This window comes from Camelina sativa, chromosome 17 (genome assembly GCF_000633955.1).
Source record: "Camelina sativa cultivar DH55 chromosome 17, Cs, whole genome shotgun sequence".
NCBI lineage: Eukaryota > Viridiplantae > Streptophyta > Magnoliopsida > Brassicales > Brassicaceae > Camelina > Camelina sativa.
The window spans coordinates 13,686,932-13,704,061 of NC_025701.1; the positions used below are offsets into that span (position 1 = coordinate 13,686,932).

At 31.9% G+C, this 17,130-nt stretch overlaps 1 protein-coding gene and 2 long non-coding RNA genes across 5 annotated transcripts; all 3 read left to right on the top strand.

Annotated features, from left to right (window-relative positions):
• Positions 6,915-12,594, top strand: LOC104757092 (transcription factor bHLH110). 2 transcript variants are annotated; one of them, XM_010479808.2, is made up of 8 exons: positions 6,915-7,038; positions 7,303-7,427; positions 7,822-8,524; positions 9,507-9,638; positions 9,782-9,847; positions 11,245-11,310; positions 11,932-11,991; positions 12,092-12,594. In XM_010479808.2, the coding sequence occupies exons 3-8, from the start codon at positions 7,859-7,861 to the stop codon at positions 12,263-12,265; spliced, it is 1,164 nt and encodes a 387-aa protein (XP_010478110.1). In that variant the 5' UTR covers positions 6,915-7,038; positions 7,303-7,427; positions 7,822-7,858; the 3' UTR covers positions 12,266-12,594. The 2 variants fall into 2 exon arrangements, with proteins under 2 accessions (XP_010478110.1, XP_010478109.1); XM_010479807.2 differs by lacking the exon at positions 6,915-7,038 and having other exon boundaries at positions 7,045-7,427.
• Positions 12,760-14,022, top strand: LOC104757093. Of its 2 annotated transcripts, none has more exons than XR_762367.2 (3): positions 12,760-13,048; positions 13,485-13,593; positions 13,781-14,022. It is a non-coding gene; the product is annotated as an uncharacterized LOC104757093 (long non-coding RNA). The 2 variants fall into 2 exon arrangements; XR_002036220.1 differs by having other exon boundaries at positions 12,760-13,032.
• On the top strand, positions 15,466-17,002 carry LOC104757095. The gene is made up of 5 exons (XR_762368.1): positions 15,466-16,038; positions 16,152-16,283; positions 16,494-16,583; positions 16,682-16,800; positions 16,916-17,002. It is a non-coding gene; the product is annotated as an uncharacterized LOC104757095 (long non-coding RNA).

Sequence of the window (17,130 nt, forward strand, 5' to 3'; positions counted from 1 at the left end):
GACAGAAAAGCATTGATATAGATTATTAGATTATAATAAATCTGAATCTAATAGACGAGACAATCTTTGCCCCAAAAGCTTTTGTAATATATTAACAATGTTCCTTTTGATAATTATGTAATTCGCATTATATATTAAAAATGGAAAAAGGTAGACGAGACCATCTCTTTTTGGTAAAAAAAGAAACCCCAAAAAGAAGAAAAACTAAAAAGAAATTAAGACGGATTGTTGAACAGCGTTGTAAAGTCCATTGCATGTAAATAGTACCTCAAAGACAACACATGCGCATGTCTTATTGCGTTTCTGTATACGAGTATATGAAAATAGAAATTGAAGTATAATGATACACTAAAATTAAAGGATATGATATGGATTTGTTGTTATTGTTATATAAAGATGAGGAATGGGGAAAGTCTGATGGACAGTGATGCCCTAAATTTGAGAAAGCATATATTCCCCTGCTCTAAAGCCCTTTGTCCTCTTCTTAGACAACTTTAAAATAAAAACAATGCTTTCCCATGCTTTTAAGGACCCTCCTTTTAAGGCCTTTGTTCTCTACTTTTTTCTCTCCTTGACCCCAAAAAAAAAAAAAAAAAAAAAAAAAAAGGNAGGTTATCTTTTTTCTTTCACAACATATTAATAATTTATATGATTAACCAACCACGGCCATCTTTAATTCCTTTTGAAATCAGTTTAATCATGAACCATCATCAGTGCATAGCCTTGTATTACGTGCTATATTGTGTAGATACCTCTATTATTCGTGAAATAGTTACATTAAACAATAATATAATGTTGCTGCCAAAAAACAAAAATAAAAAAGCAATACTATAATGTCTTAGCATCGCTTTCCTATCAAACTATGCACTTTAGTTACGTTTTGGCAGTTTGATTTTCGAAACCCATCATCGTAGAAAAATTCATATTTGTGAACTGTAGAGAACAAAAAATATCGTAGGAAGAAGAGTACTGTTATATAGTAAAACTTCGAAATCTTGAACATTAGAAAAAGGTACGAAAAATGAAATGAACTTGTCATATAACACATCAAACTGTGTGAGATCTTGTCATATGAAATGAACGTTATAGTAATAGGAAAATACATGTTTAATGAAAAATGAATATATGGTTGAATGATGAAAAAATGCGATTTAAATAATTCTTACCATCAAACTGTGTGAGATCCATTAACGAGGACGATTGACCAGTTTATGAGTAATTTTGAACATACACCTAGACGATATATAGCGTATTTTAATTTATAAAGTAATATAATGTGTTATGAAAGCGATTGGCGATGATGGAACCCTGATTGGTATAACAGATGTAAAACAAATTTAGATCCTACACCTAATACTATACTTTTGATATTAATGCATATATAATTTTTTTACAAAACTTTTTAAAAGGTACACTATATACTAGATTAACATAATGTAGCTTTTCAAGATTTAAGGTCCAGTTGGATAATGGATAGAGGTAGCCATAATTTCTTGATGTTCTAGTACAAATGGTGTATATGTGTGTGCATGCTATTTTAGTCTCCTCATGATGGAAATCTTCAAGAAAAGTCAGCTTGAATTGCAATTTTTTGTAGATGTTTAATTATCTTGTCGCCTAACCCTGAGATGGATATTGAATCTCTCCGTCTAAGTCAAGAAATCGGATCCCATAAACCAACTTTCGATGGAAAACTTTATTCAACTTTTCAATCGTGATCTAGATTGGTTATAGTTTTGTAGTTTTACTATAAAATTCAACTTGTTTTACTAAGAGTCTCAAACATTTTTGAGTTGACAAAATATATAGTAAAAATTAAACTTAACCTTGTGACCCATATTTACTATTTGTAATGGTGACAAAGATATTTAGACGAAAACTTGTAATCAAGTGGTTAATTACTACTATATATCTTAGATACCCCAGTCATCAAGTAGTGAGTTAATTATAATGTGGCCAGTGTCCATTGACATAATAAAACCTAAGTTTCTATATTTTGCATCTCGTCTCAATTAGTTTAGGCTACCATAATGACCGAAAGGACCCGCATGTGATATATGGTGTAGGGGCACTTTAGGGTTTCGGAACCTAAGTTTTCATAAATTTTATATTCGATTTTTTTTTTTTTTTTGATGAAAAACCAAATTGCGAGTGGACCAGTAAAGAATAGCTAATTGTTCGGATTAATCGATTTAGATCCAGATCACTGATGTGTTTTTTTTTGCTAAAAAGGATATTGTAATAGCGTAACTAACTAATAACTACTTTTAAAGATTAGAAAAGAAAAAAAAAATAATAATAATAATAAACAAGGTGAGATTTGTGAGCGTGCAAGTAGAGGTAAAATAGAGTGGAAAAAGAAACATAAAAAGTGAAAACAAAGTTTCCCCATACTCTTTCCGATCTCATCACATTCTCCAACGTACGTGACTTTCTTCTGATGTGGAGTTTTGTTGCTCTATGTTATCTATTTTTCATTTTATTTTATACAAGTGAATTAATATGATCCAAAATTCCTAACTAATTGATAGATTAACTTAGTTGTTTTCCACACTACTAATTAGTTTAATTAATTAAATCATTTCTTTTAGATGCGATCGAATTGGTGACAGCTTTATCAACAGTACAATACTCATTTTCGTAACTTATTGCACTTTTGAGTCACTAGATAAGGAATCATTTTTATGTATAAAACGAGTTCTTCTCTCTTCTAAAAGCGTTAATTTCAACCATTAAAAATCAGTCAATCATAACATGAGAATATGACACATGTTCTTTCCAAACCAATAACAGCAAATTTCATTGCACGACACATTTTATGTGACAACCAATAAAAATTCGCCGTCTCTTCTATGCTAATGACAATCAACAAGCACCTTACCAAGTTATCTCTTGCGACTTGCATAAACTTTTTGCTTATTATGTCTGACCCTAAACCTTAACTACTATTGATTGTAAGTTATCATTTTTTCAAAGAGTTAATTGTCTACTCAGAGAGCCTCACCTCATCCGAAATATTGTGTATGTAGTGTGGTCGTTGTATAAAATAGTGACTATGATTATCGTATTGCATGTCTGATGGTTAAGGAAGTGATGATTAGGGTTGAACCTTGTTAGAGATTGGAAAGGGGCATCGGCGCCGATCGACCACTTATGGTGAGGCGGCAATAGACCCATGGTCATTCCATCAACTTCTGATCTATTTTTCTGCGTGATATATGTACATCATTTGAGATGATTCAAAGTGCATTAATTTTTTTATAGTAGTGAGTACGGAGTTTGATGAAATTTGCTTAAGGATATGTTCGCCCCATATGAGATTCGACCTTAAAGGGGTCGTCTCCTAGCTCTAGTAGGATAGACTCCTTAACCATATTTTAAAAGATCCCTGGTAAAATTATTTTTGCTTATGTTCGGCCATTTGCATCTCACTACAAGAAAATCTGGCTAAAGCCACAAAATATTTTGTAACCATGCTTCATATTTCGTGGCTATATTGCTTATATCCTCGAAAAACCACAACAAAAATTTGTGGCTATAGGGTTGTAGCTATTTTGTTTCGTGTCTATTTGCGGAAATATAGACACAAAATTGCTACAACAGGTTTTGTAGCTAATAGCTACAAATTTGCAACAAATTTGATCATGTCTAATTGTTCCGATTAGACACAAATAACCATAAAATTTGTTGTGGCAATTTCAAATTTTTATTTTAAAAAAAATACCAAAATAATTTATTTTAAAAATTAAATTAAAAATAAATACAAAAAACAAATTAAAATTTCAAATATTTACAAATATATTCTCAGTTATTCTCCTCCTCCACCGTCACCGCTCCTCCACCACCACCACCACCTCTTCTAATGAGTCCGCTCACAAATCAGCTTCTTCACTGTCTCCTCTTCATTCTTCTCCACTACCACCCCATCTTCTCCACCACCTCCTCCGCCTGGAAAAACCTCCTCCGTCTGGAAAAAGACAAGAACAAGCTTAGTAAAAAATATGACTTTAAGCAAAAACAAGACTCAGATCCAAATAAAAAATTCAAACAAAACTTGAAATCAAATTCGAAGAAGAAAGAACTAAAAAATTTCCAACGGATTACCAAAAACAAGTCTCAGATCCAAATAAAAAAACTTATGTGAAACCCAAAATCAAACTAACTGAAAACTAAAACCCCAGATGTAGATATGAAAACAGAACCTTCGAGATTAGATTTGAATATGGATAAAGGCCAGAGCTGAAGGGAGATACGTAGAGTCACATTTGCAGCTGTTCTTCAATAATAAGAAAGATGAGAAAGAAAAAATAGGGTAGATTAGAGTTGAATCTCGCCTGTTTTCAGATCTACTTCTTTATTTTGTACAGCCGAGATATATTTGAGAGAGAGGCAAGTAAAATAGAAGGGAATCCAGGGTTTTCATATTTATTTGTGTAGCCACGAAATATTTTGTGGCTCTACGTGGCTATATCATTTAATTTGTTTCACCAAAACTTTACCGAGAACATAATCTTTTCTTTTTTTCCAGTTAGCTACGAACAAATTTGTGGCTATCCGAAGCTATTACAGATTCTTTTAAAAATAAATCATATTGTTTGTGTTTAGAAATTCATACATTCTTTAATTAGAATATAAAAGTTAGAAAATGATAATTTTGTTCTTTTATTCTTGTATTGTGATTGGTGATAGATTTTGATATATATTTTGGTACATATGTATATATAATATATAAATATTACATAGTATAAAGTTTTTACATGTTTATCTGTATATGGTTTATTTATAATTAAACATTAATTAGATTTGGAAATTTTATTTTTATTATAAGTGTTGGATTTATTGTTTATATTTGTTTACATGTTTAAAAGTTTAAAGTTTAGTGGTTGTATTTTTAGGATTTCAATTTGAGGTTTAGAGTGAAAAAAGCCACATAGTAATCACAAATAAATTACAACTAACAAGAAATACAGTATTTATCAAATTAGCCATGATAAATTTATAGCTTTGATCGTAGCTATATAGCCACATATTATTCTCTTGCTAATTTGTAGCTAATTAGTCGCAACTAGCTATAAACTGTTGTTTGTGGCTAATTAGCCACAAATTTGCTACAACTTAGCTACGAATTAGCCACAACGTTATTTTGTGTCTGGTTTGTGGCTAATATACTATGGCTACAAAAAAATTGTGGTTGATTTGTGGCTATAACTAGTTTTTCTTGTAGTGTATAAAACCTTTGGAAGAAAGAAATATACATTCTTTGCTACTTGACTCGCTCAAAACAAATAGGATAAAAATTCAATTACCAATTAAGCGAGAAAGACATGTAGAATATATATATATATATATATATATATATATATATATATATTCTACATGTCTTTCTCGCTTAATTGGTAATTGAATTTTTATCCTATTTGTTTTGAGCGAGTCAAGTAGCAAAGAATGTATATTTCTTTNTATAATACTTAGATGAATTAAGCTTAAATACTTGGACTGAACATTTCAATATATATCGTAGCTTCAGCCTGGTTTTGGAGGACTTGACGTCATCGTGACAGAGAGTGATGACTGCAGGTTTCATGTAATGTACTCCGTTGTAAATTATTTGGGTTTTCTTTATTCTAGCCACCTTCGTGGTGGTTCCTGCAACTACAATTATTCCACTTGATAAAAGTAATAAAGCCTACGAGATCATCATTTCCATCTATAGTAGCTAACTGCCTCCATTTTAAAGACACCAAATGAGTTTTGTTGTTGGCTTTCCAACTGAGTTTGTAACCTCAGAGACAAACTTTGTTACTTGGATCCTCAATATAATAAAATAGAAGTTAGAGATATAAACGATTACCTGTTTATAAAAGTAAATTAAAACAATTCTTACGTATCAATTATGTAGAGATTTGGTTTTTCGAGAATTATATATATAAATAATTTTCTATAATCTTTTACAAATATCTTATTTTCAAGTATTAACAAACGTATTTTCATCTCTTATATATCAGTCAAAATATTTGATTATATTAATAAAAAGTTGTTGACAAAAAAAAAAAGTTTTAAGAAATTATTCATGTCATTTTGTTTGTTTGTATTTTCCCATTGAATCAATAATTATGAAAGACGCAATATTCAGTTATTCAATTATCCATAAACAATGGATTGCTGATTTTTTTTTTTACATATATATATTTTTTGGTATTACGGAAATCAACCAATCCTAAAAGAAAATTGTAATCCTCAGACGACGTTCCTAAAATGTGCAAGAAACATAGTACATCCCCGTGCTTCCGTTCCTTCAACTAATTGTTTGTATGAATCCTAGTCTTGGTTTACCAATTAAGGTAGAGATGGAGAAAAATTGAGTTTACTGATAAGTAGATTAGAACGAATATAACAATAACCAATTAGTGGGTTTGGGCTCAATGTACTTGGACTTGATATACATGATCTCCGTTATCATAATTACACATACACATGTACTCATTCCCAACATGAATTCAGATTACAAAAAGCAGTATTGTTATACATATATATATAGAGAGAGAAAGCATTATATATCGTGGGGTGAGAGTAGACAGAGATGGATGGATGCCATCATTTCTCGTCTGAGACAACTGTTGCAAAGCCTTGGGATCGAAGGCAGGAGCTTGGGACACTAATCATGGCTTTCAGGAATTATAATCATCTCCCTCTAATTGCAGGGAGAGAGAGAGAGTGTGTGTGAGTGAAAGGGCCTAAAAGCTAGTACATTAGAAAATACAATATATATATATATATACACTATATATATACTGAAAAATAGAAAAGTAGGGCATATACTATAGATAAAGCGAGTCCATGTATATATATATATATATATATCACTGTTTTTTTATGTTATTGTTTTATTTTTTGTCAACAATGTTTTTGTTATTGTATTATTGAATGATTTTTCCCCTCCTTTCTTTTGAAGGTTGTGTATTGCTTTTCAGAATATAGGTACTTGAAATAGTAGAGGGGGAGAGAGAGAGAGATGCGTCAAGCTTCAAAAAAGCTAAGGTAATGTTGTGTGATGCTTTTGAAAGGAATAGAGAGCTTTGAGAGGGCACATATATACAATAACCAATTTTAATTAATTACTTCATCTTAATCTCTTGGGATTTTCAAGAGAAACTCTTCAAAAAATCATCTTTCTTTTTCATCTTTCTTTAGACACACACACATATATATAATATACTCAGAGATCAGGTATAATAAATATATATATATATATAGCTTCATCATCTCTCTCATACATATATGGACTCTGCTAATCTCCATCAGCTTCATCAAGATCAATTACAGCTTGTGGGGTCTTCTTCTTCTTCTTCTTCCTTAGACAATAACTCTGACCCTTCTTGCTATGGAGCTTCTACTGCCCATCAATGGAGCCCAGGAGGTATTTCTTTGTAAGTCTCCTTACACACTCTCTCTCCTCTGCTGTGTATATATACATATGTCTATAGAGTTACACACATACATGTCCATGTAATATAATATCCATTTACCACGTGTATGCTAATACGTTTCTGCAGCTATTTGGGTGTTTTGAATATTCCTGGTATCAAGATGATGATATGAAGAATTTGGAATCTTTCTTCTTCTTTTTTGCTTCTTTTTTGTTTTTTTGAAAGATAAGTTATTGAAGAAGACATCAAGATAGAATTTAAGTGGCTGATAAAATATTATTTTTCTATTTTATTATCCTTCATAAATATTTATATAGATATGTAAATATACATGGTACTCTGATTTTGCATTGATTCAAACTAAAGAAAAAAATTTGTGTTGTTTTTGTAACAGGAATAGTGTGAGCTTGAGTCATAACTATAACAATGAGATGTTAAACGCAAGAGATCACAACAGCAACAACACAAGTGAATGCATGAGTCTCTCCACCATCCACAATCACTCCTTGATCCAACAACAAGACTTTCCTTTACAATGGCCTCATCATGACCAATCTTCATATCATCATCATGAAGGACTTCTCAAGATCAAAGAAGAACTTTCCTCATCATCTATCTCAGACCAACAAGAAGGCTTATCCAAGTTCACAGACATGTTGAACAGTCCAGTGATCACAAACTACTTGAAGATCAATGAACACAAAGATTACACTGAGAAGCTTCTTCTCAAGACTATATCTTCTGGATTCCCCACCAATGGAGACTATTGTAGCAGTATTCCCTCTTCTTCTTCTTCCTCTTCCCCTTCATCTCATAGAGGCAATTTCAGTCAGATTTACCCGAGCGTAAACATATCGAGCTTGAGCGAGTCTAGGAAGATGAGCATGGACATGAGTAACATCCCGAGACCATTTGATATGAACATGCAGGTGTTTGATGGAAGATTGTTTGAAGGGAATGTCTTAGTTCCTCCTTTAAATTCTCAAGAGATTAGTAATCTTGGGATGAGCAGAGGAGGCTTTCCTCCTTTTGGCCTCCCTTTTCATCATCATCTTCAGCAAACACTTCACCATCCTTCTTCGTCCCCTACTCATCAAGTAAGTATATTTTGAATTATTACTTTTCATTTCCTTTATCTTTTTTGCCTTTTTTGAAAAAAAAAATTATAAATGATGGCTTATAAGTATTGGTCTGACGGTGAATCTCGTGAAGTTAGTGCATCTGAAAACATTACGTTTAGGGCTCTAATTCTATATTATTTAACATATATACATTCTCTTTTCTGAATTTTAAAATGTAGTTAAATAATACTGTTTTAGTAATACGGCATGGTTTTTCAGCTTTAATCATATAATTTCAGTTCACTCGTAAAAGAGTGTCTCAAATATTAGATTTCTGTTTTCTATATTTTTTTAAAAGCTTCTGTCTGTTTCAACCTTTTTTATGCATCGATGGAATATTATTCGCATAACTTTTTACATACTTAAAATCATATTCATAACGTTTTCATTATATTTTTGGCAAATGAAAAAGGAAGGGAAAAAATGAAATTGAAAAATAGCAAAGTGAAAGACTGAAATATTATTATCACGAAGTATAGTTAGATTAATCTGATTAGTGTAAAGTGCGAGACCTTTGTGCAATATTGAAGCTTTGCAACAAAGTTATGAAAAAAGAAAAGGGTTATATAAGTATACGTAAAAAACTTTTAATATTTTCTTTTTATATATCTTTTACTTTGTTGTTGTGATTCTTGGTTGGAGGGCCAAAGCTTGAGCGATAAAACCTTTTAACATAATTCATAAGCACCTACCTCTCTTTAAGCTGAAACATCAACCTTTGTTCTCTCTTTTCTTTTCCTTTCTCTTTATTCCTTACTTTGTTTTATTGTGTTTTTATGAATCTCCTTTCTTAACATTTTTTTTCTCTCATTGTCGGGGGTGTTATAAACGTACAGTACTATATTTTTATCCTTTACATCGAATAACAATTATGAACGTTAATGATACTTACATATGCATACATACATGCACATGTGTGTCCGTTACTAATCATGGGGTGTTTCGATTTGCATTGAAGATGGAAATGTTCAGCAACGAACCTCAAACAAGTGAAGGGAAGAGACATAACTTCTTGATGGCAACAAAAGCAGGCGAAAATGCTTCCAAGAAACCGCGCGTGGAATCACGCTCATCTTGCCCACCCTTCAAGGTTACTACTTTTGTTTATTTATAATTTTATATATTTGCTATTTCATTATAATTTTGGAGAAAGAAAAGATAGCATGGAAAAGCTATAGATTGATTGCTCAATGTAGTGATTATATTTATGTTGGTAAATTAAAAAATTAACAGGTGAGGAAAGAGAAGTTAGGAGACAGAATAGCAGCACTACAGCAGTTGGTTTCACCATTTGGGAAGGTAATTAGCAACACTTAATTTTCCCATTAATTCCATCGGTAACTATTTCATATTCGTTGAATTTTTTTCTAGAGGGTTTCATAGCACCAAAAAAAACATATAATTTTTTTTGATAACACTGTCAAAGTTCTAAAATCTAAATCTTTCAAGGCAAACACATGGCAAGAGGACAGAACCCTCGAGTTTTCAAAGTACTAAATTGTTCGTTGCAGTATTTAATAAACCGGAATTTTGTTCATTTTGATTCCTAACCTTTTAGAATTTGAGGCAGTCACTAATAATATATATACCTATATGAAAAACATAATTTATTACGAGAGATGTCTTTTTTTTTACCATCTATACCAGAATTTTTGCAGCAGTTTTTGCTCAAAAATACTTTTTGGAAAGTTTTTACATTTATTGCATTGACTTTAATATTAGTTACCAAAACTTCAAAATTAATTTTAGGTAAGATTTAAAAAAATAAAGAAATCTTTCTACCTTATTCAAACATAAACATATGATTCACTTTCATTTTTTATTTGAATTTATATTTAAATTATCTTGAATTATTCTATAAGACATTTAGTTAATTAAAATTGTGATTTTTTCCTGCATATGATGTAATACAAAATTTTAAAAACAGACATATATTACTCAATAGATGAATAAAAAAATACGGGTACAATATCCCACATCGTCTAAAAAAATTGGGCAATGGTTTAGAGTCATACTATAAAAGAGACCAAAATGATTCCGAATACAAATGAGTAGAAAACTTGATTTATCAGACATTCAAACTTTAAAAACTTTTATTTGGTTTATTCCGGTTCTTTATTTTAAAGATTTTTTAAAAGGTTAAATATGAAAAAATATTTAAAATTTTTAAAAAGTTAAATATGATAAATATTATTCTGTAAATACACAATAAATATTAAAAATTAAGATGATATAATGTGAGTTAAAATATCTTGGGACGGGGTTATATAGCAGGACGAGTTTTATCAATATTTATATAAATTAAAAATATCATTAATTCGGTGTTACAAGGATAAAACATCATTTCATTATTTTGTTAACACTGTTGATTAAATAAATATTATATAAAAATAAATTATATTGCAGTATTATATGGTTTATTTAATAATTATTATATAATTATAACATATTTAACCAACAAATACAACTTATAATTTAAATATTTAGTTATAAATAATTTTGCCCCGATGTACCGCGGGTCCTAATATAGTTTATAAAGATATATATATATATATAATTTTATCTACTTTAGAAAACAATTTTATCTACTTTAGAAAATTATATATATATATAATTTTCTAAAGTAGATAAAATTGTTTTCACTCTCAATTGCTGATGATTAATTTACGTTAGCTGATTAAATTGTTAAATTGCAGACAGATACAGCATCTGTATTAATGGAGGCAATTGGATACATCAAATTCTTACAGAGCCAGATTGAGGTACGTAACTTTTTAATGCATGCATCTTTATCAAAAAAAAAAAAAACTTAATGCATGCATGTCATTCACAACCATATACATCTTATCCACCGTATAATCATATGTACATAAGAAAAAATGACAATATATAATTCAAAGAATGATGTTGGAGTGGTACCTTCGGAGAATAGTTTTTAGATATAATCAATTCCATGGACATTCTTCATGATCCTCGTTAGTCGTCCCGTTTGTCAAATATTCCCAACTTTCTTTTTTATCAATTATTACTAACTACAATATTATATATTAAGGAATTTGACATAAACTGAAATAATCAAAAACTTTTACAAACTATGGAGTATGGGCTTACTTATGAGCTTATATTTAATTAGTTCCATACGGTTTCGCTTGCCTTTAAAGCAAGGGATTAGTTAGAGTTGATCTTAATTATCTTATCATATATATAACATCTTAGGCGCACTACGTAGTAAGTACCTTTCTCCTATTTCTTTAATAATTCCAATTACATAAGTTTATATAAGAGCTAATATAATGCTCATGGTCATGATCATTTTATAATATTTAGATAAAAGGAAGTTGTTGTAACTCAAAATGTTAAATAATTTGTTGTTTGATGGACAGACTTTAAGCGTTCCCTACATGAGAGCATCTAAGAACCGACCCGCAAAAGCCTCCCAGCTGGTATATACTAAGAGAACCTATAATTCATTTACTACTTTTTCATGAAAGATAATCACTGCTATTATTTAGTCCACAAACTATAAAATTATAAATTGATTAGGGCTCACAACCACAAGAAGGGGATGACGAAGAGACGAGGGATCTACGAAGCCGTGGGCTATGTCTCGTTCCGTTATCATGCATGACTTATGTTACCGGAGATGGTGGGGACGGAGGAGGCGGTGTTGGTAGCGGGTTTTGGCCAACGCCACCTGGTTTTGGTGGCGGAACTTAGCCGTGGAATTAATTAACGTCAAAACGTAGGATTATGAGTACATTTATCGGATTTGGTGGGTAGAAAAAGGAAGAAATGTTGAAGGTGGAGCATATTTGTTCTTTCATCTCTTTTAATTTTGGTTTATTTGAAAGTTTCGGTTTTGATGGTGGAGCAAAGTTGGTCGTCTTGATTAGAAAGAAGAAGTATGCCAGGATAGACCAGCTTTGATCCATTTATGGTTAGTAATGAGACTTGAGGATATATATGTTCTTACTTACATGAAGGGCTGAGGGCCGGCCGGGGCTAAATAAAATATCAAATAGCTTTAATTTGGATTATTTTCTTCATCTCTTTTGTAGATAATTTGTCAATATCATTAATAGATACTACTTAAAAAATAATAACAGATAAATTTATATATATATATATATATATAAACAGTGTGCAGCATAATAGACTTAGAGCATCTGCATCGCCGTATTTTTCATCCGTCCGTCACATTTTAATTTTTTAATTTAAATCGAAATTAACCAAATATTGAAGAAACGTATCTACAAAACGGACGTATTTTCATCGGTCCTTCTTAACACGTGGCGGCGTGTTATCTGTTTCTGTCGTTTGGGTTGGGTGAGACCAAAAAAATCGTGGTCTCGAGTTATTTTCTTTTCTCTTTGTTTCTCTTTCTTTACTCTTTCTCTCTCTCGACGGCGATTTGATTCCGTCCGCCGATCTGCTTGAAAATTGGGTGAATCAAAGGCAAATCTGCCGTCAGTTTCCTCACGCAGGTTGCAATAGAAAGGGGTTTGTGTTCGAACTATGTTTCCGATGGTAGATTGATGTATTTTTTGTTTTGGTTTGAAGGCAATTGTTTATGTGATTCGATAGATTTGAGACTGAGTTTTGAAATTCTGATTGAAATGTGAAATTCTGATTCATATCTGCTGCTTTGAATTGATCTCTTTGTAAATCCGATTCAAAATTGATCTCTTTTGCTCTAATTCAGATTGAAAGATTCTGTTTGTTTCGAACAACATCCATAGTTCATGATTCTGTTTGAATTGAACTTACCTGTTTTAGATTGTTGGAACTTGGAAGCAGACATTGTTTGTTGTTGTTTTGCTCCTTCTCTTGACTTTTATGAGTGTTGTTGTCATTTTGTTAGAGGATGAAAGAGTTACAATCTAGTTATAGTTGCAAAACTGCGTCACTCAGTTATAGTTGTTCTTGAACATTGCAGGGTTTTTGAGAAGAATGGTGTCAAATTGGTTGTAGATAACGTTTCATACGACTTCGTGAAAGGTGCCACAGTTGATTATGTGGAGGAACTGATCCGTGCTGCTTTTGTGGTAAACTAAACCCCTCTTTTTGTCATCTTTCTTTTTTCTTCATTGCATATATTAGTCATTAGAAAGCATTCTTGCATGTACCTGATGAGCTGATAGGGGACAAGATATAATCTTGAAACTGCATGTTTTTTTCAGTAACCTTATGTAAGATTTTCATTTGATTTCTGTTTAATGCTTTGGTGTTTAGGTAGCTGAAAACCCAGCCGCAGTAGGTGGATGCAGTTGTAAAAGCTCATTCATGGTGAAACAGTGAATCACTGAATCTTTCTTCTTTACATGGAGTAGAAACCACGTTTGATCTTTTGTTTATTACATGTATAATGTCATAACTAGGGAAAGATACAAAACTCTGTAGGCTTCTAGCTCAACAAATGATTTGTTCATCCTATTTTTAAAGAATAATGGAAAAGATTTATACAAAGAGGAATCTTTTATCTTCTCTTCATTTACACAACAATTTGGTCTCTACCTGCTCTTGATCATACTTCATAGATCTCAAATCACAACTTCAGCTGATGATAGTGAGTCCTTGTGAGTACTTAACAGAGAAGATGATAGTTTTTATCTTTGATGTTTGTATGGTTTATGTTTTTTTATCTTTCATGTTTTAATTGTATTTTTTGTTTTTTTCAAGTTTTTGTAACTTAGTAATTTTCTTATGTTTTTAATGTCAATGTTATATGTTTTATTTAAATTAAAATTTTAATATGTTTTTACATATTTATTTAAATAATTAATTTTTTAAATTAAAAATACTATGAAGGACCAAATTCTGAAGGACACCAATACTAATACAAAACTTAAGAAACTCTCAAAATAGGAATAAAATATTTGAAGGACCAAATATCAGTCCTAACCGATGCACATGCCCTTAGTAGTGCAGATTCTCTTTTTATTGTAACCTATGTAGAAAAGAGGTAGGTCACCTGACCTGGGTAAACTAACTAAATAATTATTTTTACATATAATCCTATAAAGTTTCAGTAGCACAGATGGTAAATTCTATAGTATTGACCTCCCCAAACCAGGGTTCAAACTACCAGTATGACACAAATATGTTTTTTGTTCTGTAATTGACCTCCCTAAATTTATTTCCTGGATCCGCCACTGGCCAACGGCGGACCCAAGTAGAAGCTAGGGAGGTCAGCTGACCTGGGTAAAATGTTAAAAAACATTGTTTTGCATGTATATTATGAAAGCTTCAGTAGCTCAGTTGGAGTTTTTCAATGTGCTGACACCCCCAAACTCATGTTCGATACTCCTATTCTACACCAATAATTTATTTTTCCTATTATTTTTAATATTTAACTGTGTAAAAATAAAATTATTGACCTGGGTAAAATTTCCCCCTGGGTCCGCCACTGGGCTCAACCCGTATTTGGTGTAAAAGGAATCTTGGGTACGTAGTCTCTAAACAACAAACCAACCGGCTGATGGTCCATGAAGTTGCCACTATCATTAGTGCAATGTATTATTTATTATGCTTCTTATTTATTTTTGAATGATAAAATAGAATTGATTTTAACAACAACAATAAAAATAAAAACGTGTTTTACCTTTCTTGCACCTTTACCCTACCCACTTGGGTCGGGCAGTGGTCCATGAACGGCACCATTTAAAAGAGCTAATTCTCTTTTCTCAAGTCGGCCCAATTATTCGGTTTCTATTCTCTTACTTCTTTTGGAAATTAAGAGCACCATTAGTGGGAGGTACTCTTATGGTTACTCTTGGGCCCAAAAAACCAAATTAAAAACTCATTTTTTGGTCAATTAAGTAGAGAATCGATTCTCAGGGAAGGAATTGAGCAACCCAGAGAGTAACACAACGTGGCCTATTTTGATTCGTGGACGCAAAAATACAAAAAGGAATTGTTTTTTTTTCTTTCTTCTCTCTTCTTGCTCGATCCTCTCTCTTCTATGTCGATCCAGACGGCGAATCGAAGGCGATTCAGAAAAATCAATCCATAGTTCCAGACCCAATTCATCTTTGAGCTTTGTCATCCATTCCTTCAAATTCTTCATCGGAATATCCACTCCGATCTAAAAACCGCCTTTCGTCTTCTTCTTCGCGTTGCCCTCTCTCGTCGTCGGCGGCAGATTAAAATCGCCCTTCAATTCTACAGTTGCAAGAACATGCTCTTTCAAAACCAAATTCGAGCCTTCTCACAACTAAATTTTGTTCCTTTATTGATTCTCTGAAATCAGTCTCTGTTATTTTTGTACTTTTTGCTTTCCAATGATGGGAAGAGTAGACAATTTGCTTTTATTTGATATCGTAGTGCTGAAGAAGCTCAAGAAGCTATCAAGTATTTCAACAAGTCTTTTCTTGATACTTCTCGTATATATGTGATGATGTTTAAAGGTGGTCGCCTTTTCGTGATGATGACAATGATGATGTTCTTGACACTGATCGCCTTTTCGTCCGTAACCTGCCTTACATTGCAACGTACGGGATTGTCTTGTTCATCTTCTGCTCTTTTTATATACCCTGTTTTCTGTTTATCTATCTGTTATTAATCTTATACATCTTTGATTCTCGTCAATAATCTCATGCAATAGAGAAGAAGAGCTTATGGAACATTTAAGCAAATTTGGTGAGATATCAGAAGTCCATCTTGTTCTTGACAAGGAGACGAAAAGGTCCAAAGGAATTGCCTACATCCTTTACCCGATTCCGGAATGTGCGGCAAGGTATTATTCATGTCAAAAAGTAGCCTTATGCTGATTTTTGCTGTTGGTTACCCCTTGAGGTCTGAGTAATTGCTTTGCAAGAAGTAGCGTTAAGTTGATTTTGTTGCTGTTGGTTGCCCCTTGAGGTCTGAGTAATTGCTTTTCAAGAAGTAACCTTATGTTGATCTCTAGCTGTTAGTTCAGGTTTTAAAACATTTGATGGTGATGCAGGGCAATGGAGGAATTAGATAACTCAATTTTCCAGGGCCGGTTGTTGCATATTTTTCCAGCCAAGCACCGTGAAACGTCTGATAAACAAGTGTCAGTGGCCTACCCTTTCTAAGTTTCGGTCTTTCAACTTGTAATATTTTTGTGAACCAGATTTTCCATTAGTTGTTTAACATGGCCCTTCTCAACAGGAATGACACTTCTAACCTGCCAAAAACATTCAAGCAAAAGAGAGAGGAACAAAAGAAAGGCATCGGAAGCTGGTGGAAATACAAAGGCTTGGAATAGTTTATTCATGCGACCCGATACTGTACGTTTTTCTTGTTTAAAGAATGCATCTGTTAATGTTTGTTAAATCTGGCTTTTAACAAGAATCAAAAGTTAGTCGCTTCATGTTTTTTTTCCTTTTCCCTTTTGTGTTGTAGATTCTAGAAAACATAGTCAGGGTGTATGGTGTAAGCAAAACTGAGTTACTTGACCGTGAAGCTGAAGTTCCTTTTCTGTTTTTATTGTTTAATATTCCAAAGTTTGTAAAATTTTATTGTTTTCTATTTTATGCAATAGAAAAATTTAAATAATTGTTTATCATTTTAGATTTTTTAAATTTGAGAATTAATAAACAAAAATTAAAAAAATATTA